This window comes from Scleropages formosus, chromosome 19 (genome assembly GCF_900964775.1).
Source record: "Scleropages formosus chromosome 19, fSclFor1.1, whole genome shotgun sequence".
NCBI classification, from domain to species: domain Eukaryota; kingdom Metazoa; phylum Chordata; class Actinopteri; order Osteoglossiformes; family Osteoglossidae; genus Scleropages; species Scleropages formosus.
The window spans coordinates 19,968,395-19,996,343 of NC_041824.1; the positions used below are offsets into that span (position 1 = coordinate 19,968,395).

General features: G+C 40.6%; 1 protein-coding gene across 8 annotated transcripts in view; it reads right to left on the bottom strand.

Moving 5' to 3' along the window:
* The window catches only part of tead3a (TEA domain family member 3 a), a 55,135-nt gene that overhangs the window by 24,548 nt on the left and 2,638 nt on the right, over positions 1-27,949 (bottom strand). For 4 of the 8 annotated variants that reach the window (XM_018760492.2, XM_018760487.2, XM_018760490.2 and 1 more), the window contains exon 3: positions 10,325-10,567. In XM_018760492.2, coding sequence (XP_018616008.1) covers positions 10,325-10,469 — 145 coding nt within the window. In that variant the 5' untranslated portion in view covers positions 10,470-10,567. Of the gene's footprint in view, positions 1-10,319; positions 10,568-27,949 lie in introns of all 8 variants that reach the window. The other 4 variants (XM_029246177.1, XM_018760489.2, XM_018760488.2 and 1 more) reach the window with 1 other exon arrangement.

Genomic DNA, 27,949 nt, shown 5'->3' on the forward strand with positions numbered 1-27,949 from the left:
ACAAGCAGCAGAAGAAAAATAAGTCGTTTCCAGATAAAAAATGCTGACTTGTGTCCACTCTTTTTCTGTTCTGCAGCCAAGAGGGAGGGCAAAAAATAACAGCCCGCCAAACCACCGGGTTCCATTTACTTTGCAGCAGGTCCAAGCTAAAAACTGTTTCCTCCGCAGTTTTCGCGGCGGTCAGGTCGCTTCCCAGCAAAAGGAAGAGACTCGTCTAACTTTACCCGCATTAATAGGTTCCAAGTGGAAACACAGACTCACGGCTGGTTCTTGGGAGCCAGCCGGTTGAAAGAGCACCAGGCAAGGCCTTAGGGAGGCCGCTCTCCGAATGCGTTTGTCTTCTCTTCTCCAGACAGGAGACGTCCACAGTGCCCTCCGGGGAAACCTTAATAGTAGGCCTTCAAGTGAAAAGTCGCTTTGAACCTCCCTCACCATGCTCAAGACCAGAGAGCCAACGGTCATTGCTTTCACAGAAAATAACATCAACAACCCTTTCACGGGTGTGAACACTTTAATCGGGCCACTTTCCAGACAACAGTACTCAATTTAAAAAGTTCAATCCAAGCACAAATACAATAATTTACTTTAGACCAGTGACAGTCCTCTGCAAACACTGCAATATAGTCTAGCAAGATAGTGTCATGCATTTGGGAAACTGTCTGTTTTTTATAAAGTTTAAACTATTGAGGGCAACACATCGAGTAATGTTCACGTCCTCAGATTCAAACTGAGCCGCATCCTGTTGAGAACTGAGCTATTGCTTTAACAAATAAATAAATGCATACATTAAGACACTTAGCTAAGAAAATATGATATAGACGATGTGTATGCTATTAAGATATTAAAGTAGCTACTAGTAATACATTCCACTTTGAAGATACATGGAGCTTGGTTTCTATATCCATATCCATAACAACCAGGGGTTAGAAAAGGACATTTTAGAGTACAACTGACTAAGAAAGCCTTTAGGACACTGCTGTGCAAGTTTTCTCCACTGACTTTTTATGTGATCTGGTCTGTTTAACATAGATGGGAAAAGTTAAAACTCTAATTCAAACCGGCAGACGAGTCTTTTCTTGGCCAGACTGTGCATGTGTATGTACATGTTTCCAATGTTTTGGAGACATTTCTCATGAAACAAAACAAAACTGGGGACAATTTTGTCAACTTTTAAAAAGAGATGCACACATTTTTAAAAGTATTTAGAATTTTGCTGGGATGGTGGTAGAAACCATTCATTTCATTACAGTGAGTATTTGAATGGTCGGGGGTGCAGTAGCGCAGTGGGTTGGACCACAGTCCTACTTTTCGGTGGGTCTAGGGTTTGAGTCCCGCTTGGGGTGCCTTGCGACGGACTGGTGTCCTGTCCTGGGTGTGTCCCCTCCCCCTCTGGCCTTACGCCCTGTGTTGCCGGGTAGGCTCCAGTTTCCCGTGACCCCGTATGGGACAAGCGGTTCTGAAAATGTGTGTGTGTGTGTGTGTGTGTGTGTGTGAGTATTTGAATGTGTGAGACAGAGAGAAAGATGAAATCTAGTGAGGAACAGGCACTTGTACTCTACTTCATTTAATCTTCTAGGCCCAACAAGGCTAATATGGACCCAAAATGAATTATGTAAAAGCTTACAATTTTTCCCAGCTTCTCCAGACCTATGAGATGGATGTCAACAATTCAACAAAATTCTCTATCTTAGAGGAGTTTAAGGAAATGTATAAAACAGGTTGGGATATTAAGCACTTCCATCTGTATTTCAGAATGAGAACCAGATTGAGCCAATGAAACAACAAAGAAACACTAGTTTAGTATAAAGTCCCATTACTTAATGTAAGTTTGGATTTTCTTAATCTAGCCTGAAAGGAAAAAAGATCAGCAGAGTCCAGAAATTTGTCTGATGAAGCAGTAATGTTCTGCTGCCCACCTGAAACACATCATCACCCACTCAGAAAGCACCAAACAGAATGAACAGAAACACTGATTCAGACACATACACACAAGTTTCACAACACACAATATTCCAAGGAAAGGGCAATCTTGCTGGAGTCGACCAGGGCAGTATAGCTTGAGATAACAGTTAACAGCAAACTTTAAACCTTGTCTGACCCTTGGATCTTGGCGGTGATCCATAGAGGAGAACATAAAAGCCTTAGCCGCCTTGTCACTAGGTGGGTCTCATTTGAAGAAACAGTTGCGTTCAATATTCACCTTTATGTGCAAAATGGTTGCTTTAGATTTTACCTCCGGATTTCACCCACAAAAATGTTTTTAAAATATATCACACACACACACACACACACACACACTTTCAGAACCGCTTGTCCCATACGGGGTCACGGGGAACCAGAGCCTACCCGGCAACACAGGGCGTAAGGCCAGAGGGGGAGGGGACACACCCAGGACGGGACGACAGTCCGCCGCAAGGCACCCCAAGCAGGACTCGAACCCCAGACCCACCAGAGAGCAGGACCCGGTGCAACCCACTGCACCACCGTAATAATAATAATACAATGTAATAATGTAATAATAACAATAACAATAATAAATGTAACTATATACAGTATAACAGAAAGAGATAATAATAATAAATGTTACTACAGTATTTATAATAGAGAGAGAGAGAGAGAGACATCTGAACAGAGCCTTTTACATGCTCCATTATTTTCACTTTGTCCTTTAAAATTGTCCCGATTGTTGACCGACTGTAACCATCGTTCGTTAACGTTTCACCTTTTTCTGATTGCTTTATTTTTTCCACTTTAGTTTCAGTCGTGACTGTTTTCCTTTTATATTTACATTTATTCATTTAGCAGACACTTTTCTCCAAGGCAACATACATCTCATAAAACTGTATTCAGTTACGATTTAGTGCCATGGTTCTGAGGGTAAAAATAAACAAAAAAATTAAAACCAAATACAGTTACACACACAAGACAGTGTTAGTAGCAACATGGCCTGACTGAAAAGAAGGAGGTCTTTGTTCTACCTTGGAACCATGCGCCCACGAGCAGACGAAACCCTGTAGACACGCATTGTTTTGATGCACGTTGGAAAACAGTGCCCATTTGTTGTTACGAATCACTGTATGTAACTCGAATTTGTACATTACGGGAGCGGTTTGTAACTAAGGGTTGTACGTAAGTCGGACGTTCATAACCCAGGGACTGTCTGCACATACTCTGTACTAAAATTCTAAATATATTTTTGCCATTATTATATTACTTTTCTGACACATTGCTTGAAAGCAATTCACAATACTAGTTTAGAACACTTAGCAGTTTACTAGTTTTTTACCCATTTACACTGTTGGCAAATTTTTACTGTATCAGCTGAAGGTAAGTACATTGATCAAGGGTATTGCTGTGGAACAGAACTTTCAAGTCCACGATATTCAACTGTAAGGCAGCAGCTATAAACACTACACTACCTGTTTTACCACATGAAAAATTTATGATAGATTTTCTTATAATAACACACATATAAAATGAGAAAGACAAATCAACTCTTGAGGGCTCATCCGAACACGCGGGGAAAGAGCTGCTGGAAAACTGGCTTGCTTGCCGTGCACAACTTTTACTTTCATAAGAAAAAGGTGTGCTGGTCACAGGAAAACTGTTTACTTTGAGGTCCAGTCGGGCTGAGGATGAAAATGTCTCTTTCATTTGCAGCCCTTCCTGCCTGCCAAGCAGTAGAAAAGGGTGACTGCGCATCCTCACGTACCGCTGAACCCTGGGGCTCATTGAAAGGACTCAGAGCACATGGCCAGACAGCGGCCAGGTGCAGAGGCTTTGTAAATTAGTTTTGTAAAACCTGCAAAGCCTTGCTATATTTGCGTAATGTTTAAAAATCCATTGCTCTAAGAAACATTTCTGGTAAGTGAACCACAGTAAACTTCTGAAGCCCTGGTCCCAGAACTCCCCACCATTCCCAACCCCAACATTTGTTTTTGTAATTAACAAACCTGAAACTTATTTGCCACCAGAAAATCATTAATGGGGCCCCATGGAACGTACTTGATATAAAGTTTCATATGGGTGTCGATGTGTCTGGAAAAAAATGCCGTAGGTTCCAGTCATGTGACAGATTACACCTCTGGATGTAGCTGGGGGAATTTTTGTGCAAATAACAGTTCCCCACCACTACATATTTCCATTTTTTTCCCTCTTTAGACTAAGCAGACCATGTAAGGATAGAAATGTAAATCCACACGACTGACCCCAAACCAGAAAGCTGGGAGCCAATAGTAAGTGTGTGTGAGAAAGTGAGAGAGAAAAAAGAGAGGGGGGGGGCAGTATGAGAAGGGAAGGGAGACAGTGTATGTAGTGGTTTTGAGCTTGTTCATTACAGTGTGTGTGTGTGTGTGTGTGCGTGTGTGTGCGTGCGCGTGTGTGTGTGTGCGCCTGCCTGCGTGTGCACATTTGCGCGGGCAAACAGTGGAAGATCCTGTCTCCAGTTCTGGGTCAGGCCCAAACCAGTTATCTCCTCAACAGGTATGGACTTGTTCAACGAGCTGTTGAGAAAAAACTCCTCAAGTCAAATCTCAAAGAAACAACTTTCCTTTTCGTGGTGTGTCTTCTCAAACGCACAGCGCTGGTCTCCTCCTCAGGCCTCTGGCTTCTCACTGTGTTTAAAAGTCCCTTTACAGCCCTCATGAGAATCATTTCAGCAGTGTTCATCACACCAGAACCATGCTAAGAACTACGCTGTTTTTTTTTTTCTTCTCAAGCACAGGAAAAAGCTGAAAGAGACCAAAATCAATACATTTACTTTTCTCATTTTCCTGACACTTTTTTTCAAGGCGATTTTGAACGTTAAGCTACTTACACTGGTTTACCCATTTATACAACTTACCGTATCAGTTCAGGGTAAGCACCTTGATCAAGGGCACTACAGCAAAAGGTGTGATTCAAACCTTGGTTGTACAAGTGCAAAGCTTTAACCACTACCCCACCTGCTGCCCCCCCCCCAGAGCAGTTCAACACAGACAATGGCCTATGACCTGAATATGAATCTCTATCATACCTCTGGTTAATCTATACACAATCTTGAGTTAGGCTTGCTTGCTGTTTATTAGATGCACCAGTAAATATGAAATTATGAAGCTTGTACGCACTCACATGGAAGCCTCTGCAATCTTAAAAAAAAACTCACATTTTCATGCGCCTTACCAACTGGAATATTTTCAAGTTTTAAACAGTTTCACCATTTTCACTCATGACACCTCTCATGTGTCTTCAGTTACATAAATATGAAAATCACCAATACAGAAAAGCCATAAGCATTGACACACGTTGTAGAAACAATAGTGTAAGGTCCAGATCCACAAGTAAACTAAGCCAAGTTGATTCTTCATGTAAATCTGGATTCTGAGAATCTATCTTACCAAAAGACAGGCAGACACTGTGGTTCCTGCACAATTTGCCACAATTTTGCAATCGCAGACTGATTTTCATAATATACAAATCCCAGCATGAAGCCACAATGGGTGTGGTAAGTCACACAGAGAAGGTCAAGGATCCCTGAGTAATGGCTCACAGTGTTCTGAAAACATTTTTTTGACCTCCTCACAAATTTCCAACATGTCAGAAATTCTGGGTGTGATCTGTTCATTGAGAGGTGCTACTGAACATCCTTGGTCGGAAGGCAGTTTTTAAGGAAGAAATGAAAATAAAAGCAAAATTTTGTGGAGGGATGTGTCGTTTTGATATTTCCTATACACGTGGGTCTACAAAGATTTTAACAGAATAAAAAAATTAGCAAGACCACTGTCATTTTCATTTGTTGTATGTATTGACTAAAGGCAGATAAATCTGATTTATTTCATCATTTTAATTCAGCGCCCATGTAGGTATGCACAAGAAAAAGGCTGGGTTTTGTAGCTAAGACGAACTTAATTGGTTCTTCATCACACATTGTCAGCAGTCTGGATGTAACAAAGAAATTACTTTATAATATTAATACATCACCACTAAAAATTAATGTATGAAGGTCAAAATTTATTTTAGACAGAATACAGCAGCACTATAATTGTCTAAAATACAGAAGAATAAAAGAAGTAAAATAAAATCTTTGGAATAGGCACACCTTCAAGAGTTTCCACTTTTTTGACACTACATAATACTCCAAATCCCACCAAAAAATCTCTGACCCGTGGCTTCGTAATCCCCACCGCAAGTAATTTCTACATATGAAATTTCGGAGAATTCTAGATTCATGCTTTAAAACTCAGTTGCTGCAGGTTTGTAAAATTCTGTGCCTATATAAGCTCAGAAGTAAAATAGGAAGAGCCGGACAGTAGGTTCCGCACATGCAGCTGGTACACTGTGGTTTCACGCAGCACTTCAGTGTTTAGGAAGTGTTGCAGAAAAAAATGTACAACAGATAGTATGTGTCTGACAGTAAATGAGACAGTTTGAACATGTCATTGTACTCATCTCCCTATTCCTGGGGCATCTACAAAGGGTTAAAGCCCCTGTAGGTTCCCAGCCCAGATGAAGAAATTTAAAGTCCTGATAAGTACCATGACCAGCTGGAATGGGTTTAGTCTCATGCAGGTTCCTGGACCAGCTGGAAAGGGTCAAATCTCTGACAAGTTCTTTGCTCAGCTGGCAATGGTTAAAATTCAGACAGGTTCCTAGTCAAGCAGATCATCCCTCCTCCCTTAGCAGCACATACTCCACTCAGGCTCCTGCTAAACAGTATGGCCTCTGCTGTCTCAAACCCAGTCCAACCTCACCTCACCCTCAGCCGGGGGAGGGATATCAGGCCTGTCTGCCACGAGAGTGGAGGAGTTCGACCTGTCCTCGAACAAAGCCGAACTCAAGCCTAATGAAGACCGCTCACTGACACAGCTGTTGTCTACATCAACACAGGCTGCCCTGCCCTACAAATACACACACCAGCATGCACTAGCATGGTAACGCAGATGAAAATCCCTGTATGGTCATAAACACTGGCAGTACTCTTTCATAAGTCTTTCCGATGTTCAGCTGATTACAAAGAAAAAGACTCACAGCCATCGTATCCCTACCACTTAGCTCTTCAATAAGACGAGACTTGGAGGGAACCGATACAAATATCACAGCCACAAAACACGCCCACTCATTTTCTGGTGCTTTATCATCATTATTGTTCTTGCTTAGTAGGCATTTTTACAAAAAAAAAAAAAAAAACTGCTTAAACTGAGCTTACTTTGCCCATTTATAAAGCTGAATTTTTATTCAAATAAATCAAGCTGCCTCACTCCAGGATGAACCATTGTACTAACACTCAGATTTCTAATGAAACTGTACATCCTTAAATTTAAACAAGATTATGCCTAGTTCAAAAATAAACAAAAAAAAAAATATGATGGAATATTTTATATATTTATTTGTGTTTTTATTTTGAATTGGCATGAGTTCATTTTTTATGTTATGTACTGTTTGTTAAATGGCTTATACTTGATTTTATTGGAAAAGTGCTATAAAAAAAACAAAGGAACTGAAGATAATATTGATCTTAATTTTGAAATTAACTTAAATTTGGTCAAACTAGGAAAACGAAGCATTTTTCTTCATTGCCTTTTTATCCAGATCCTCTCTGAAAAGGGAAATAAACAACTTGCTGCAACTGCAAAGTCTGTCTGAATTAAGGTGTCACAGTTATCAAAATAGAAAGAACACATTAACAGCACACTGGTCAGCTACGAGAGAAAAAAGTATGAATAAAAACTGATAAAATCGATGCCATTTGTGCTTCCTTAATGAAGTATCTGAATTTTAAAGCAAATTATTTGCACGCTGACAGTTCTGCCTGGCAGTACATCACACGTGAAGTTTATGGAACTTTTTAAACCCTTCTGGTTTTTGGATGCTGGACATGAGTAAAATTCCCCAAGACTGATTTTGTTATATTAGAGGCAATTGAAGGGTGGCAGTGGTGTGTGTGTGTGTGTGTGTGTGTGTGTGTGTGTGTGTGTGTGTGTGTGTGTGTGTGTGTGTGTGTGTGGAGAGGGCATAAGAAGCGTTCCTGTTTTTCATTACTTCCCAGCGGGCTTTAAAACTAATCAGATCCATTAGGTTCTTTCGATTCCTTCCAAAGCTTATTCTTCTCCGTTAATGACAGGGTCACGCGAGCAGTCAGGAATTTTCATTGCCTCACCTTGATGGATGGGCCAAGAACTTGTGATCTAGCGGTGAATGCGTGTAAATCAAAGATGCTCCTGTGAGGAGGCCACATGAGCACACCGGCCTTGCGTAATGCAGAGACAGCAAGCAAGCAGCATGTGAGACACAGAGATGGGACTTTACGGCAGTTATTCTGAGCTAGCAACCTGGCAGAATACATGGACAGCAGGGCAGAAGCTGTAGAACATCTATGAGGATATTCAGTCAGCACTGCCACTCATACCATACACAAGTGTGAAGACCACTCTAACAACAGCTTTTTTCCAGAGCCACCTGCAGAGCTTTTACACTTTAAGCATTTCAGCTGTATGAGACAAGAAGAGCATTCAGCTGCTCCAAAAGGAATTTTATTAGAACATATTTATGGACCAGATGTTTAACATTTCAGAAATACGTAGTATTCCTTAAAAAAGCTTGATGAAGTTAATCTGTTTATTAATAATTTTAGTTGTTATTTTAGTGATTCATCTTGAAAGACACCCCCTCCATATTCATTTTTGAAAGATTCAGATCCCTTTTGTTTAATCTTATCATTCAGTAGTCAGTCCTATCTGATGTACTTGTGAGTTGTTTTCTTCTTTCCTTTCTGCCTGAGCTGTTAAGGCAGCCTGGGAATGGCAGCCTCCATGGCGTGACCTATAGTGGCACTAGTGTATTGCTGCCCTCTGACCTACTGTGACCAACAGAATCAGCAACTATGAGCCAGGACATGTTATTGCAGACTGCAGCTCTGTCTTGACAGATGTACTGATTTTTGTATTAGACACATCCACAAGGTATCCTGCCACCACACTGGAATGCTGAGAAGAGGTGGGCAGCCACTGGCACTTGCCCCCCCAGAAGTTAATTTTTCTACCCTTCTTAGTAGCTGAAAATTTTTTTGTTTTCCTTTCCTCATCTGACTGCTTGCTTATTCTACAGTTAACTATAGTTAACTATAGCTGCTGCTATTACTTTCTTCAGCTTGATCATTTTTGTCTCTGGTGTCATCTTCTCTGGTGAAAAAAGCGCTCAGTAAAAAAGAAAACTGAACTGAACTGAATTAATTTCGCTGAAACAATTCAGATGACTGAGAGCAAAACTACAAGATTTGTCCTTCACCATGATTATTTTTTCAGAGCATGGGAGACTTGAAGGACTGTGACATGTCTACAGGGACACTTGTTTGTATTCTGCCTATTCCACACGCTGCCAACCAGCCATACAAAGGAGACCCAAGGAACCCAGAGGCCCAGGCAGACCCGTCAAGTGTAAATAAACCGTCTGCATTACAATTCCCACCTCCTCATACCCCACTCCCTTAACAGTTGCTCCCTGGCATTATCCTTGTCCTTGGTCCCATTTCACCTCCCTACATCATGGTGATTCACTGACATGCGACTCTAGCTGGCTGGACCTTGTCCTGGAAGGGAGTATGGGTTGATAGGGAGTGGGGTTAGCTGCAATAGGGGACAGCCGCCAGGGGGGCGGAGGTGAGGGGAGGAGTGGGGACGGCCCGTTCAGTCGGCACTTCCACAAAAGGAGAAAATGCCTGGCCGCTGAAACAAGCCTACCCGTTCTGTCACACCGGGGATCGATTTCCTGTCACTGGGCTAGGGCAGTGGAGGAATGTCTGTCCCTCACAAGCTGGGAGGAAAAAACGCCTGGAATGTCGGCCCCTGTCCAAAGCCCACTCCACAAGAGGAGACGGGGGTCATAATATTATTCCCTCCCCTCTTAAACACACACAAAGGAACACACAAATACATACCAGTCTACGACTTAGCCATGTGGTGCCCTAAGAGCCACATGCCCATTGCGAGCAGCTCCTTCTGGGACAACAGTGATGCAAATACTCGTATGTGGTCCAAGCTTGGTCTTTCACCACCATTGCATGGGCAGTGATTTTGAGGACAAATAAATGTTCCCTGTTGCATTTACAAAGAGCACTTTGCTTTTAGGAGCTGCACTTTTGGAGTCAAAATAAAAGGCCCTAGCATAAAGCTCAACACTATAGCCATGAAATTCTACTTGCTACCATCTGGTCAATTGACATCTTCCCATGATTTTTGCCAAGCGTACAATGTTAGACTTCTGTCAGATATGTTCAGTTATTTGTTTTATAGGGTCAATCTAAGGTACATGGTTTTGTTTGCTTTCCACATGTGCAGGCACCTTACCGTACATTTTGCCCTCATCTGACAGGATGATCTTCCGGCGCCCACAGGGCGGGTAGATGGCCAGTGCCTCCTGGAAGCTCTGCTCGATGTCAGGGCTCCACACGCCCTCAGCGTCCCCGTCCATGCCCTTGTCCAGGCCGTCAGCCCCATCCTCCCGCCCCTCCTCCGGGCTGCCGTTGGCACTCCACTCGTTGGACGCAATCGTGGCGGCTCCCCCTTGGGCCCTGCAATGAGCCCTGGACTGACAACTGTAGGAAACAAGAGGGATATATGGGTTACCACTCACTGACTGTGTGGTGGTAAAGAAAGAAGAAGGCCAGGACCACTTATTGTCTTTGAAGATGCAAGATTATTACTAGAAACTTCAGAGGTGAGGGGTTGCAACTACATACAACTATCTTTAAGTTGGTGACACGCTATACTGTTGGTGATGTAAACACCAGAATAGACCTATTGATTGTGACACTGAAAACTGACTAGTGGCAATAAGGCAAGAGAAGACTGTTTCTCACTGCCTGTCATCAGTGAGGAAGAGCAGTCAAGGCAATTTACACTGGGGCCGCATGCAAACACTTGGGTAGAATTTTATTTGTGTCAACATAACTCTCCTTAGCCAGACTGAAGTAATTTCTTGAATGTAAAGACTCACAATCAGTTATTATAAGTAACTAATCCCTTTAAAAAGTACGGAACTACAAAGTGCTTCCACAGCGGCAGAAAAAAACGCCAATAAACATTTGCAATATTACAAATTATTATGGACCCCTTTGAACCAGTTTCACAGGTGAATACGACTTAGTGATTAAATTTATCCTGAGCTGAAACATTTTGTGTAAAAACTAATTTATAATCTGGATTCTGTTGACGCAGGACACACTGCGAGTTAAAGGGTCACTGAGTTTAGGAGCCCTGTCGTGAAAGAACACTGAATGCCACTGTCAAGATGGGAGCACATAAGTCACAGTTTATATGATGGGTGGCTATAAATAACCCAAGAACAGAACTGTGCTACACCAACTTTATATAACATGCCTGTGACATGTTTATAAATATATACTAAGATTGCTAATTTCATGGTGGCTCTGCCCATGACAGCCATGTAAGCAGGCTCTGACAAAAGCGTTATGTATAAACTTAAAACTAAAAAACCACACTGCTTTGTACCCAGCTAACTTAAAGCAGAATGAGAAGTCCCAGCCCATAAATGTAATTCAATAACTGTACTTCCTATTTTGAAGACAGAGTGTGTCCTTAATTATCATTTCCATTTCCACAACAATGAATGCTGTTATTTGTCCCACATGTCGATCAAGTCCCAAATATCGCAAAAAGAATGGGAAAGAGTATGTTAATAGTCAAATGCCACAGTGCATTCCTGTGGTGAGGGCTCTTCATCCCGGAGTGGTTTAACCATGGTCAAAGCAAGAGGGATCTGAAGCATTTCTCACATCACTTTTCGACCACCACAGAAGACCCACAGTACTGCTCAACGGCACTCAATGAAATGGCCTCCAACATAGGGTGACAAATCAACATTTTTTTCCATCTTCAGGGATTTACGACATCAGCAAAAGAAGCTTTTCTTCACTGTTCACTAAAATTTAAAACAGTACATACAAATTTACATTGATGAATGTAAATATTTAATTTGAATACTTCATACTCGTGAAATGTGAAATGCTCTCCTTTCACGTCACACATCTCAGCAAAATCTACTGTGGATACAGGGATATGCATCTCGGAATAATCAGTTTTAAAAGCACTGTGGAAGGGTCTCATATTAGACAGGCATGTATACATATGAGCCAAAAACCAAATAAGATGGGCTTGTTTACGTATGTTAATGGGACTGGGCTTTTGCTTTAATCCTTTACTGCCAAAGTTTCAAAAACTAAAAAATTCAGTGTCTGTGGGTTACCAGACAGAGCACTGATGTGACTTCTTTACTCTGACACCAAAGACCCAACACAGAAAGAAACAGATAAATACAATAATAAATAATACGTTTCACTGATATGGTGTTAGAAATTGTTCAAGTCACTAAAATGTCAGTGAAGTTGAAGTGTCACCAATGACAGGCAATCAAATATCAGCACACACGAACACACACACATACACAAGACAGCTGTACCCCAGCCTTGGTAAAAAGGAGGAGTGTGGTGAAAAGGCTTGGTTGAGGGGGCCTTGCTGTGATTCAGCAGCTCCTGCTCGCAGGGTTGGAATTCCAGATATGGCCTTATTAAGGCGAGTAGTTTCTCGCTCGGCCTCTGGGAGCACCCTCGCGTCTCGGCCCAAATAAGGACAGGAGTCCACAGCAGTCACATGGAGGGGAGCGTAGGGAGGGCAGCTGGCGGGGGTCGCTAGTCCAATTTAGGTGTCAGCCTCAGCCCTAGAGGATGCTGGGATCTCTGTGGGTGGAATGCGATGTTGGGGCGGTATGCTGAGAGACGCGGACCCCTGATCCAGGAGCAGACACCAAGGGGTCGAAGGCGGACGTTCTCCACGCCGTGCAACTAGAAGCCTTGGCTGAAGCTTATTATCTGTGGAGAACAGACCCAGAAGCCAAAACCTAACAGGAAACTCTTGCTTCTCGCAACTAAACACAACACTTATGCAAAACTACAGTCGTTCAAACATTTACACACATTCAATTTAAGTTGTTCTAATTCCTCACAGAAGAACACTTAATCACGCAAGGGTACGTGCTCCAAATGTTAAAACTAGAAAACAAAAAGAATGTAAAGCCTCTTACAGAAAGCCACTATTTTTAGAAACTGTTAATTCAATATTCACCAAGGAACACACATAAAGAGGTTTTTTGCTTGAAGAGTTGGAGCGCACTATATTTAGGAGATCTACGTATTATCCAACTTGGCACCACTGAACTTGATCAAAAGCAAAGATTAAATTAGCTGTCCTAGGCAGCGACCAACTTATGGGGGAGGGTCTGTGTGTGTGTGTGTGTTTGTGCACTGTGCAAACAATTTATGAATGGAGCATTTTGTTTTTTTAAATCTCTGGCCAATTTGAAATTCTGAGAGGCTGATAAAATGTCAGCCCTAAAATCAGCCAACAACATTTGCAAGCCCCACTTCTCTTAATGACAAAAACAAAAAATTGTCAGCCAAGCAGCAGATGACACATCATATCGATACTGATTCAGCTCCTCTTCTTAGTGACTTCGCAGCTGGATGTGTGAAGCTCATCTAAATCAAAAGACATACTTACTGCAAATAATTCAAGGATTAGTCCAAAAGTATCAACAATATATCCCAAAAAATGAAAAGATTATTGCAGGTACTTTTTGTGTTACCCTTGTAGAAAAACTTATTTACATAGGATGCTTGAAAACCTGGTTGTCAATCATTTACTATACAGTATTTGATTATCTACCCGACACTTCAATTGAAAGCAATTTATTTATTTTTTTTTAAAATTCATTTACACTGATGATTATTTTAAAGGAGCAATTTAGGTTAAGCATACAAGGGCAGGGCACTTGCTGAAACGTGAGCTAAAACTATTCAGGTTACAAATCTGCATTGAATGTTATGCTACCAGTATTTACCAACAAGACCCTTACAAACTGAAACTAGTTGACCTCTCCATGCAGGTTAAATTGAACACTAAACAAGATGAAACATGGCTAGCTTTTTTGGTTTAAGATTAAGTGTTTTGGAAACAGCATGGGAATTCCCACACAGCAGTTTTCTGTGCAGAAATGTAAATAAAAGTACAAACAATGTGGCTACATTCATTGTTGACGGCTGGAAACATAGTGGAAGAGCTTGTTTTTGGCTGACTTTTGCTGAAAGTCTGAAGGTTTGGTTACACTTATTTTTTGAACATCTTCTCCTTATTTACTACTTAGACAACACAGAGCTTATTTACAATAATAACAATTATTAACCATTGTTTAGTTTATGCCTTTATTCAAGGTAACTCTAAAGTTACAAACCCAGGTCTTTTGATTTCAAGGAGATGGCAATAACCACGCTACTCAATGCCAAATATTTTCATAATTTACCTGCCTGAATAGCTGTGGAAGCAACCTAAATATTGCACAAGTCTCACTAAAGGCAACTGCAAGAATGTTAAATTGTATGAATAAGAAGACAATGATATAAATATGTTTTCAAACATAAGCCGCGACCCCACTTGGAACAAGGTGTTGTAGACATTGGTTGGTTGGTTGGTTGTTTTCATACAATAACAATACATATACAAAGTTTTACATTAGGCTTTTACCACTCCTTTTACTATTACATATAATTATAACTGCAATTATACAGCCATTTTTGTCTTTTACTGAAGGGGCAAGAAAGAGGTAGGCACAAAAATTCTATTTATTACTGCACAATGTTTATTTTTGCTTTAAAAAAAAATATTTCTTAGGTGACTTATGCATTGTTGCGCTTTGGGACAGTGGTTGAGAGAATTAAATTATAGGAAACTATATATTTAGGGGTCTGGGGGACATAGTTTTGAGGAAATGTAGTACCAGCTCAGTACCAGGAAACTGACAGAGTGGTTTAAGACAGCCTACCACTTTATTCACTTTCCATTCCACTGCAACCATACCTCCACTACTCCTCATACCCTGATTCCTGTTTCATCACCTTTTTTTTAAAAAAAAAACAAGAACAGCCGTATCTCAGCCATTCTCAGGAAGACTGTGCCTTGTCTCTTAAGCTGGAGCTTGTTCTCCTCTGACCTCAACCCTCTCCAAACTACTTCCGAGAAAGCTCTGCCTCCAAAAAAGCCAGTGCACATTTCGCAAACAACTATTACTCATACAGCAGCAGCCTGACTTGTTTAAATATTACCCTACTACAGAGCAATCTGAAGAAGTAGATGTGTTCTGGTAAGGCTATTCAACTTCAGTCCTGGAAGACTGATTCCAGAAGGTTTTTTTGTTCAGGCCTCAAACCACCTGATTCAACTTACTGTCAGGACAGAATACATCTGATTTCCTTTTTGAACTCTTAACAACGCAGGACCTGAAATGCTTAATGAAATCTACCCTCAAGGAGCATTGATGGACAGCCCCAGACTACAACATAATGCATTTTCTTTGGAAAATCAGTTTTCAAACACAGTTTGTGTATAATAAATCATCATGAGAAATGATCATTGTGTGAAGGAAAAGGCAAGGTAACTGGGTTCTGGGCTGGCCCACACTTGCTGGTTCCCTGCTATTCAGACAACCGTGCATTTGTTCAAGAAGGAGGAGAAAGAAGGGGTTCAGTGCTGGGTCCCTCAGTACTCGGTAGTGGTACTGGAGAGACATCTAGAGCATTATAAATGAATAAATAATATTATCTGAAGCAAGTCAAATGACTTTTGTCTACATAACTGGTCTTAACCTATGTTGCACATTCAGCAATACTACCTGGGTTTTGCATAGTGCCCTCAACATCCATACACACACATTCACATTCACACACACACACACACATTGTAAGAAGTAGATACTGAAACATGTATACCTCCTGACAAAGAGCAAAAAGAGGACCTTCATGCAATACACAGCTGCTCCTGCAGGTCAAATTACAGATAAGGACAACATTTTAGTCTCTCTGGAGGAGCAACTTCTCAGTTACTATCCAGGGAGGGAGGTGCCTTATTTGATTTATGAGACCCAGAAACTACAGTACCACTGGAAATACTGGTAATTTGCCAGAACCCACGACATATTTAAAATACGTATGCTCTTTTGAGGAACTAACCCTGAGATAAAGGAGTTGCAATGGATACCTTAGTCTTGTGCGTATATTGTTCAAGATTCTGAAATGTAGACATAAACGTACTGCGGGGCTTAATGCATCACCAGAGCACAAAGTAAATGCAAACATGTGCATGTGCTGTGAACCACGAAGGTGTTGAGAAGGGTCATGCTAGTAACACTTCACCTCTGTGAAGAATTTGCCAAGGGCAATGGACAGCTGCCACCTGATGCACTAGCTATGTCACTTGGCTGTCGTTGCCAACAGGTCTGCTATGCGGGAACGTATGTTGACCAACCAGCTGTGTCCCCCTCCATGACTCCCTTCATTCCTTCCCCCAACAGTTCCTCTTCAAGACCTGAAGAACCAGTCCCCGAGGTGACCAGAGGGAGACACACCTCACGGCTGCCTCTCCTGAACCCGGCAAAACAAGCTCTTATCACCTCCTCGCCACCACCTCCACCACCTTCCTGCACAGCCTCCCCCACCCAATCTTTGAGGAAATCAGCAAAAGGTTCACGCATATCACTTCTTCATACTTGCCGATGTGTACGAGAAGGAAAAACAGGGAGCTGGTAACTGATTTGTTTTGATTTCTGAGCGAGGCGCTCTAGGGAGTTTGGCGGGGTAGTGATCTCTCAACTCCTTCCCTGGAACTGAGGCAACGTTACTCTGGTTTTGATCTGCTGCTCCTATCCCCCTTCAGCCGAAGCATGTCGGTCTAGGAGCGCGACAAAACCAGTGCCCACATTCCCCTGACAGCCATCCCCACCGCTCAGCCTGCATTCGGCTCTAATAAATTCTCCATGGCTCCTCGAATAACTTCCTCTGACTTCCGCTCTGGCATGGTGCTCAGGAAGCAATCTAAAGTGATAGCTAGTAGAGAGCCAGACAGCTGTGCAGCCAGAGAGAGACGGGGAACGAGGGAGGATACAGGAGATAGGACGCAAAAAATGGGAAATGGAGAAATATTCCCAATTCACAACAGTCTCCCACAAACACAAGTGTGACCTAACTCACAGATGCTTTCTCTATTTTAAAACAGAAATCACCGATAGCCCGAAAGAATTAAAAGAATGACCTTTTCTGAAGAAAACTGTCCTGGTGTTTTTCACTAAGAACTGGAACACAAATTGTAATAATTGCTGTAATACAGTACAGTACACAAGAAATCAAGTAGTAGCTTAAACTACTGTTTATATATATTCATAAACTGCCAGAATGAAGGAAACAGGAGGTCCCTTGTGAATGGAGGTTGAGCCACAATCTCAGAGGGAGCTGTTGTAGTGAAAGAGGGTTCACATGTCAACGAAGTGAAACGTAACATACATCATCTAGTAACACAGACATCATCTAGTTACTAAGCTCTAGCGTACATTAAAATTCAAACATGTCTCATTAGCACTAGAGCAGCTCAAAATAAATTTTCACAGTGCTTAGATCCTTCCACCCTGAAATGCAATGGCTACACCACACAAGCCTATTGCTGTGATGTGGGGTCACATAGTTCAAAAAACTAAACTGACAGAATAGGAAAAATAAAATTGAAGCTTATGCTACATTTCTCATTTTACCCCCGATTCAGCAAGTCGGATCTGACATTTTCCGGGCGAGATACATGACTGGATGTCTTACGCACTGCCCAGCAGCTGGTAAGTGATTTATAAGAGAGTCCGAGCACAGCCTGACAACAGAGCAGTGTCCAAGAAGGCTATTGCTGATATGCATACTTTTTGTACAGAACAGTGGAGAATCAAACAACAAAATGCCATCACGTAGGACACCAACCTGTGTACACACCCTATGGCATGGAGAAATCGGAGTCAGGGGGACAAAAGAAGCGGTACAAATGTTAAATGTGAATTTCACACTTTACAGGCTCATGCACTCACCCATTCATCTTTTAAACCCCCACCACTCCAGTCCTGTCTTTTTCTTTGCCTAGCAACCTACAGTGCCCCATCCCCTGAAAACCAACTGAAGACCAATGCAGCCTGTTGACAGGAGCTGTCTGGTCATGTCCCAGACTCTCCCATAATCCATCACCCCACAGAGGGCTCATCAAGCCTTTAGAGAAGCTGGGGCACTGACTGATGCTGTCATACAACTGTCCATTTAGGCCCTGCTTCCAAAATGGGCCTGAAAAACAGCCTCTACTTTCAGAAACTGAACTAGAAAATGCAACAACACAACTCCCTAAGATGTCCATAAGACGTCTTACTGAAAACTGGCTGAGAGACATGCATCACATAACATAAAAAAACTGGTTAAACCATGTTCATGATCCGAAAAATACTAAGCCCTTTCAGAAGGGGGGCATTACTTTGATGATACAGGGGTAGAACGATTACAGCACAGAATAAAAATTATCAGTACAGATTAACAACTAACATCAGCCTCAGAAATATGTATACGGTATATATATATATGTGTATATATACTTTCAGATATCCTCGATATGCTCAAAGTTATAGGCATTGCAGTTGGTGAACCATCAACTGTAGAGTGTGAAAGGAACCCTGCCAAAGTCAATGTGTCATGTCAATGGTTCTATGGATGTCATCCAGCCTGACACTGTGAGAATTTTTTCATTTAATTAAAACAGTACAAAAGACTGGGTTGCTACTGTCATCTGTCATGAGACAGTGTCAGGTAAAGTCCACCGGTATTCTTCCTGTACCCCCTGTTCCACTGTGTACACAATGAACACAACCCAGACCAGAAGTCTGTATATAATTCTTCTTATCACTAAGTTCCAGTTAATAAAAGATTAATAATATAGATGTCCTTCCATTTATTTAGGGTTTAAGTTCTAAAAGAAATCTTGAACATAGCGATAATAAATAAAAATGCTTCCTAATACTTTTTGTTCTAAAATTTTTAAAAAATCCTAATCAGTGTCGATTGTTGACTTATTTGTCCCATGAGTAATTGGGACAATGTTGTAAGCGATCACCAACCAAAATAAACACCGGACTTTGCAGAAGTGAGTTGAATTAAGATGGCTGAGCAATCTATTTCTGTTTCGATCTTTTACTGTCATCAGGATAAACTTTACAATGAAAATTTTTGAAAACTGGGATATAAGAAGTAAATGAAAAAGTAAACAAAATTTGAAAATGTTTATATCATTAAAAATTTGCAGCTGAACCATAAGACAAAGAACCATTGTATGTATAATATTTCCTTAATTGAGCAAATTTCGAAATGTGCTTTGAATATAATATAATATAATACAATACAATATAATACAATACAATATAATATAATAAATAATGGGGGGGGTGCGGTGGCGCAGTGGGTTGGACCGGGTCCTCCTCTCTGGTGGTTCTGGGGTTCGAGTCCTGCTTGGGGTGCCTTGCGGCAGACTGGCGTCCCGTCCTGGGTGTGTCCCCTCCCCCTCCGGCCCTACGCCCTGTGTTGCCGGGTAGGCTCTGGTTCCCCGCGACCCCGTATGGGACAAGCGGCTCAGAAAGTGTATGTGTATAATAAATATACACACACACACACACACATTTTCAGAACCGCTTGTCCCTTACGGGGTCACGGGGAACCGGAGCCTACCCGGCAACACAGGGCGTAAGGCCGGAGGGGGAAGGGGACACACCCAGGACGGGACGCCAGTCCGCCGCAAGGCACCCCAAGCGGGACTTGAACCCCAGACCCACCGGAGAGCAGGACTGCGGTCCAACCCACTGCGCCACCGCACCCCCTATAATAAATATAATACAATATAAAAAAATATAATTTATTTATTTATTTATTTTTATTTAACAACCGAATACTCATGATCTAATTCTCTCCCAAACCCTTGGGTAAGCTATTAAAAAAAAAAACCACAAAAATGACACAAAGGACTCCTTAATATGTATTGACCGCCTCTGGTTAAAAGCTTTCTATTAAAAAACTAAAATATTGGTAGCATTTCACAATGTGTACAGGATCATATTCTTGAAGCCAAATTGGATTTCCTTTCCGGCAATAGAAATACCTGGCTGCTATGAATAAATACACAACTGCAAAGGAATTTTACAGTTAAAACAGTTCACACACATGTAGCACTATCCTCATTACTTTTCCAAGAATCGTAGTCGTAAAATGATTCATTCTACTTTCATCATTCTAAGTGTTCCGGTAACATACAGGACAGGTGGGGTAAATAAAAAAAAATGCATTTATTCTATATTTAATATATATTTTTAAGAGAAATTCTGACTGATCAGAATTGAACTCAATTTGTTTTCAGCATATCCAGGAATTAATACTTCATTTCATCACAAATATTACGATGTCCTATAACAATTTTAAGCACATTAACTGACAGTAAAGCATATGGCTCACTTCGACTCTTTACAGTCCTATAAGGCCATGTAAAGCTGAATTTAAAACTGACCATCTGTGAGCAGTTTCCATCTGTGTGATTAACTGTAGCGGAGCAGTAAAATGGAGGATGGTTATTCCAAGGCAGCTGATGAAATTCTTGGAACATAATTATTTGTAATGTCTCTATGTCTGTGAGTGTCCCTGATACAAACATTCAACCCACAGACAGAACACATATTGCGACAATAATAAAATACAAGTTACTTCAGCGTCACAGAAACGACAAGAAAAAAAATTGACAATGTAGCACAAAATGAAGGGTTTCAGGAAACTTTGCTTGATTGGATAAATTAATAAGGTATAAAAACCTGTCTGAACCACTATCTTCTCATAATCATAGTTAAAAATTGATTGTTTTCATTAGAATTCAGTAACTACAGTAAACTACCAGAGTATCTATGATACTATGGAGAGTTTGTAGGAAAGGCTGAACAAAAAGAAAACCATTGCACAAAAAGTCAATATAAGGATAATAAGTAACTGTGAACATCATGTAAAAATATTTAGATGGATTTGGAGATTTGTATCTTTAAGAATGGACTTAAAGTTTAAGCACGCTACTTACATTTCTGCGGAGTAGACTGGAGAGAATCTCTCCATGGAGCAAAACGTTAATTCTTTCCAGATTTTTCCTAATCATCCTAAGTCTAACATGAGCTCTAAAATTAAGCATGCGATGCTTTCTTCTCATAAACGTTTCAAAATAACAATAACTCCCCCTTCCAACTGAGTCAACCAGGAAACGTATACTACTAATTTAATTTTTAGGAAATAAACATGTACTTCATTACAGAAAAGAGCAAAAACACCACAAATGACTACATCTTAACAAAGAATGCACCAATTCCCTTATATCTCCCTTCACAAATCTTGAAAAGCCTTAAGTCAAATATTAGAACATATTTTATAGTCATTTTACTTATTAGTTGTCCTTTATGACTGGAGTATGCTGTAACTGTGGTATCTTATACCGCAATTCCCCTTAAAGTTAGCTACATATTATGCTGTCATCAATGCAAAACACTATTTTCTTGAACTGCAGTTTGGGAAGAACAAAAACGGGTTTTCCTGCCGCAGTAGCAGCACGACAAACCAAGAACTCCAGTCTTTGAACACAACACCATGTTGTATCCCTTCTATTTTACATAAGAGTAGAAGTCTGCGATGGCTAAGGAGAACAGTGGCTAATTTTTTGTAATAACATGACCATACGGTACAGTTGGCTTTGCAACATCATGATAACTAGCTGCTGGGGTTCCTTAGTTTTGTTCATGGTGAATTCTTAATCACCTGTTGAATGCAACATCTATTGAATGGCATTTTGACAAATGTACGAGTTGAGTTGTGCATCCTTGGTAACAATTAATAAAATGTAATATTTTATTTTTGTCTAGTTTTATCAATCAAACCCTGATCCAAAAGTGAAAAATTAAGATGTTGCCTTCAAAGAAATAAATTAAAAATAAATATACGAATTCATCAGGGGGCATGGTGGCACAGTGGTGCAGTGGGTTGGACTGGGTCCTGCTCTCTGGTGGGTGTAGGGTTTGAGTCCCGCTTGGGGTGCCTTGTGATGGACTGGCGTCCCGTCCTGGGTGTGTCCCCTCCCCATCTGGACTTATGCCCTGCGTTGCCGGGTAGGCTCCGGTTCCCCGCGACCCCGTAGGGGACAAGCAGTTCAGAAGGTGTGTGTATTGAATTCACTTGTACCTTGTGTTAGGAACATCTCACTTTCAAATCTTTGAAGATATGAGCATTTGCAACTTTATTTAGTTATTTCATTTTTTTCCCCACTGGTTTGCACACACATATTGTCAGAACTGCTTGTCCCATACAGGGTTGCAGGGAGCCAGAGCCTAATCCGGAAGCACAGGGCATAAGGCTGGCAGGGGAGGGGACACACCTAGGACAGGACACCAGCCCATCAGAAGGCACCCCAAGCAGGACTTGAACCCCAGACCCACCAGAGAGCAGGACCCAGTCAACCCACTGCACCACCATGCCTCCCGCTAGTGATTTACAGTATTTCTTAATTCAGCTGCTGCACAGTGAAAATGACCTGCAGGTCTACTTTCTGCCATTGGAGCAGCAGCACACTTTATATAGAATTGAAACTCAAGTTGTGCAGGGAAAAAATATATTACTTTAATAATAACATTATTAAAAAATAACAATTGTTAAAATTATTATTGCTGTGTCCCGAATCTACTCATCCAATGGACAGCTTTACATTTCCGTTTTTACACTATTATGACTGCAAAAAAAAAATAAACTAGATGCTGACAAACATGCTTACCTTATGTGATACGTTGGTGTCTTTCTCCTGGCAACTTTTTTTAAAGTTTATAATGACACATTTAGTCTTTATTTAAACTGAAAGACTCCCCATGCAATCCTATTTTACACAACAACTCATCTTCCACTGATTCACTCTTCTTTGGCACCTGATATGAAGGAGCAACATGGCACTGTCTTGCGTACGGGGAATAACAGACTGATAGGGGGTTTTGGAGATGATAAATATTTTTATTTTCTGTCACTTTAAGGTAAATCATAACATGCTTTTGGGTCAATGGCATCCAGTTTGTACCCTATCTCACACCTGGTATAGGGCAGCTGGTAGTATAGTGGTTAGTACTAGTGCCTTTGGACCCACTGGTTACTGGTTTGATCCCCACCTCTGGCTGTAGTACCCCTGAGCAATGCACTTACCTCAAACTGCTCCAGTACAAAAAAAAAAAAAAAAATTACTCTGCTGTGTAAGTGGGTAAATGATTGTAAGCATGTAATAATTGTGACCTTACCATTGTAAGTTGCTTTGGAGAGAAGTCTTGAATAAATGTAAATGATATTCCCAGTGCAGAGGAACATTAAGACCTTGTGTTGTATGAGCTCTTGATGAAAACAGAATAAATACATTAAAGTCTTACAGCAAATTTTCATTACATTTTACCTTAATGTTTTAAAACACAACTAACCCATGAACACATCAAATGGTCAGGTAGTATTATTAAGCTCTTATTGGTTGCAGTTTATTGGGTGAACTTATGAACGATTCAATGGTACAAACCCAACTGCTTTGGTAAATTGAGGTAAAAGTGTACAAGAACTGAGTTTGTAATGGAAAAGTCTCTGGTTAAAGTGTAATCATAAACCCTGTCATGATATCCATCCATCCATCCATCCATCCACCCATCCATCCACCCATCAGCAGTAACCATTTGTCCAAGGCATGGAAACAGAGGGCAATTTAGAGTTCACTTGGAAAACAGGTCTTTGTACTGCAGGAGGCAACTGGTGTACTCACGTGAACACAGAGAGTACATAAAACTCCACAAAGACTGAGTCAGACCCAAACCCACACCTGAACACATGGAGCCCAGAAACATGTGAGATACTAGGGCAAGCTGGGGTGCTGTGATAATGCTGTTGTTATACCTTTGAGCAAGAATGCCTTCTGTAACACATTACATTGTCAGAATGGGTAAACTGTAAACTTTAAGCTGTGGAAATCAAAGTGTCTGCTAACAATCTTAGGTAACTAAATAACGCATTTGATTTTGTATGCCTAAGCGCTGACATTGAGCACAGAGGAGTCACTTAATTCTGAGAACGACACTGTGGTGACAGACTTTTTCTAATTCACACTTGACTTCAAATTTTCTTTAACAAACTAAGAAAACAAATTTTCTGCAGCCCAGTTCTGGACAGACACTGAACAATGCTATCAACAGATTCCTCATATTTAAATAGCTCAACTGTGATTAGCACTGTGCTAACCAGCCTGGCACAGTACAGCAGGAAGCCCCTACCTGGTAATGTGCCTCGAATTCAAGGGTGCTGACAAAAAATGAAAAGTCAAATATATTTGAAATTTTATTCTATTTTTCTCAACCACTTCAAATCAGACAAAATGCTCAAAGGAACAGTTGTGGTACATGTGGCATTTTAACCTGAAGTTCCTCACTCACCATAGTGCATATGGCCCTTTCTTGCATATCTGAATTGCTTTCTAGTCCTTGTACTTTTTGTGCTGTATGTTTGGAATTACTAAAAAACAGACCAAACCTAATACTATTGGCACAGCATCCCCTTTTCCTCCTTAACGATTACTATTGATGTTTTTAAAAAGTGACAATGTGTGATGCCAACAATAATACAGGCTTTGTATAACACAAGAAATATGTGCTATTCTCTGTGTTATTCACACTGACTAATGTGGAATTTTATTTTTCTGATGTTATTAGTTTACAAAGCTGAATATTTACTGATTTACAGTACAGACTAGTGTACAACATACCTACTGTCTCTCTTATGTATGATCAAAATCCAAACCAGAGCAGATCCAGTTTTTTTCAACCTGAGAGGAGAATGTTATATAAGTGTTGCATTCACTTAATTTTAATGTTTTTAGTGTCCTTACAACAGAGCCTGAAAGGAGCACTAATTACTTTTATTTCTGTGAAACAATTCTACTTTAAGTCTTAAATTTAATTGGTGCTTGTTAAGGCCATAGTAAAATATTTAAGATGACCACTGAGAAGTGCAGCATGAATATCCTACATCTAAAACAATTATGGTCATGAGTTTTTGGTTAATAAAACATTTTTGGGTAATGAGCTTCCACCCAGCTCATCATATCTCGTTAATCTGTTTCGTTTACGCAGAATGAGACTAAAAGCCAAACCCTCCCTTGTTTACAGCTGACGAATCCAACCCATAGTTCCACCTAATGCACACATGACTGCTACTCAAAAAGCCACACAGTTTTAAAAAAAATAATAATAAAAAAAAAAGAATACGACTTTTCCGTCACTTGTACTGTGTTGTTTTGGGTTCCCCACACCACTTTTTTCTAGTGCTCTGGAGGAGTGGGGAATGTTTATCTACAAATGCACATTAATAGCCTCAGAAATGAAGAGCCCGTGAACGCAGTGAGGCTTCATTGTGGTAAAATAAACACAGTGGCTTAGAGAGGCATGCTGCTGGAATTAGCCACACTTATCTGCATGTACCTCCAAGTAAAAAAATGGAGACACATGCAAGAAGACCATGCCATTCTGAGGAGGCCTATATCTGTCTTAAAGGAGCATGCAAAAACCCACCTGGGGTCACATATGGTTTTTTTCTTTTTTTTTTTTTTTTTTAAACTAGACTTTAAAAACAACTACACACACTAAAGGCACTACACGACAACAACAGTGTCAAATTGTGTCATGTGATAACATTATGACAAAGACCTTTTGAAACAGTAATCAATGCCAGAATGGTAATAAAGGTTGATTGCTCACGTTGAGAAGCATTACCACAGACACCTGATACTGATAATGGTGTTTGTCTCCAAACAGTTTCAATAACATCCAAGGGCTAAGTAAACTGCAAAGCTAAGAAAAACATGTTAGACCAGGTCACATGCCCTTGGTTTTAATTAAGAGCACAATTTGTCAAAGGTCGCCTGGCTTGCTGGAACAACAGGTCAAGAATAACTGCAGGCCTATATAAAGGCATGATGTCAGAGAATACAGCAGCCTTGCCTGCAGTTCCATTTAAAACTTCACAGCCAGCTCTTATAATAAAGGTTAAAAAATAAATAAATAAATAAACAAATAAAAACAACTACTACTTCCAGTTACTTCCTTTCCTGTACACACAGGCAGATGATACGGCTGCATATGAGGTTGAATTCCAAGAATTCCATCAAAAACCTTCTGCAGTAGTTCCTCAAAGTAGCAGATTATGTAAACGCCCAAAACTATTAAGCAACATTTGTTGAGGTTCTCCTTGATTCAGTTCTCAGACTCATGATTTCAATAATCGATAGCAACGCGCACAAAAAAAACAGCTTTTAACTTCAACAGACTGGTTGTAAAAGAGGCCTGGCTGGCTGCCTGCTACATGACCTGATCTGTATATGGAGAAATGCTGTGTGGGTGTGCGGAGCAGACTGTTCTGAGATTGGCAGATAAAAGCTTCATGCCCCTACAGGGAACCTCTTTACACTTGACCAGCGCATCAACCGCCTTTAAACCAGATTCTCATTGCAAAAAAAAAAAAAAAAAGAAAAATGTTCTGCAATAATAATGACTGAATGTCACGCATGTTTAGGAGTAGACACCCAAGCAGATCCTGTTTGGATGGATGGCAAGAGGAGGTCAGTGGTGGGGGTTTGAGGGACATGCTTTAACAGAAGCCTGCAGCCTTCCGTTACCTTGGGAGTGTGAGCCAGTGATGGACAGGCAAGCCTGTGGGAGAAGAGGAGGTCAAAGGGCAATGAAGAGATCAATCAGCCTTGTGACCTACTGCAATAAAAGGAGACCTCTGGTACACAAGGGGGGTGGAGTTAGTTTTTTTCCAACACTGAATGAATATGCATCCTTCACAGCCATGATTCACAAATGGGTTGTCCTAACCATACTGCTACAAAGTCCCAAACGGGAGATCACCTTCTCAGACTTATGTAACTTCTCCTTTTCAAAAGTGTGAACGGAGATTCTTTCACACTGTCGTTATTTTTTCTGTTCTTCAAAGGGCCCGTAAGAAATATTTGGAACTGGAAAAGCCTGTCCTCTCTTGTTTGTCAAGTCATACCAAAGGGCATTTTCTTCCAAGAAAAGGCGTGAGTTTTAAAACATAAAGCTTCAACTGATTTTGTGGATTACCATATACTGTTTTGGTGACATAGACCTTTGTCTGAATATTGTAAAACGTTTCCAAACACTTTTTTTTTTTTTTTTTGCAAAGATGGATAATGCTGTTCACTGGACACTGTCTGACCAAAGCAACAGTACGATTTTTACACTTAATGAACGTTGTCTAGACAGACTATAACCTTTGGTTCACGTCCTAAGTACAAAAAGAACATAAAAACTGTGTGAAAAATTGAAATAAAATTTTAATTTTACTATAACAATTACTGAAAATAATAAAAAATGTTCAGCTATATGCTCATGAACGTGTGCAGGACATCAGCGAGCATGTGCTAAAAGTGAGGAGAGCACAATAAATCAACAATGTGTCAAATTAATCATCAAATTAATGTAAAAATTTTTCTTTACTTCATCTTGTAAAGTATGTCTCAGCGTCTTTTCACTCAGTACATTTATGCTTTATTCCTTTCATAAGTTTAATAATATTAATATTAAAAGCAGGTTTCCAGAAGTGCACTCTATGACAACAGCCAGAAAAAGCAGAATCTCAACACTACTAGAATTTAGCACCTCTTAGCAGTTCATCTCGCTGAAAATAAAGTTAACCTGAACAACAATCTCCCACGGTGTGTAATTCTCTTTTTGCGCTTACAGCACGGACTACTTCTGCTTGTCAGGATCGAACATCAGCTGTGAGTGGAGGAAAGACGCCTGGCTTTATTCAGGAGAAGGGGTTTATCTTGGCACTGACCGTAATTCTTCAGACCTGTCTCATTAAACCACTGTTCTCGGAGGGAACATACATTGTCTGTGTAATAAAGCCTATAGTGATAGCATAAGACCCACTGGAACCTTGTATGTGTGACTTCATATG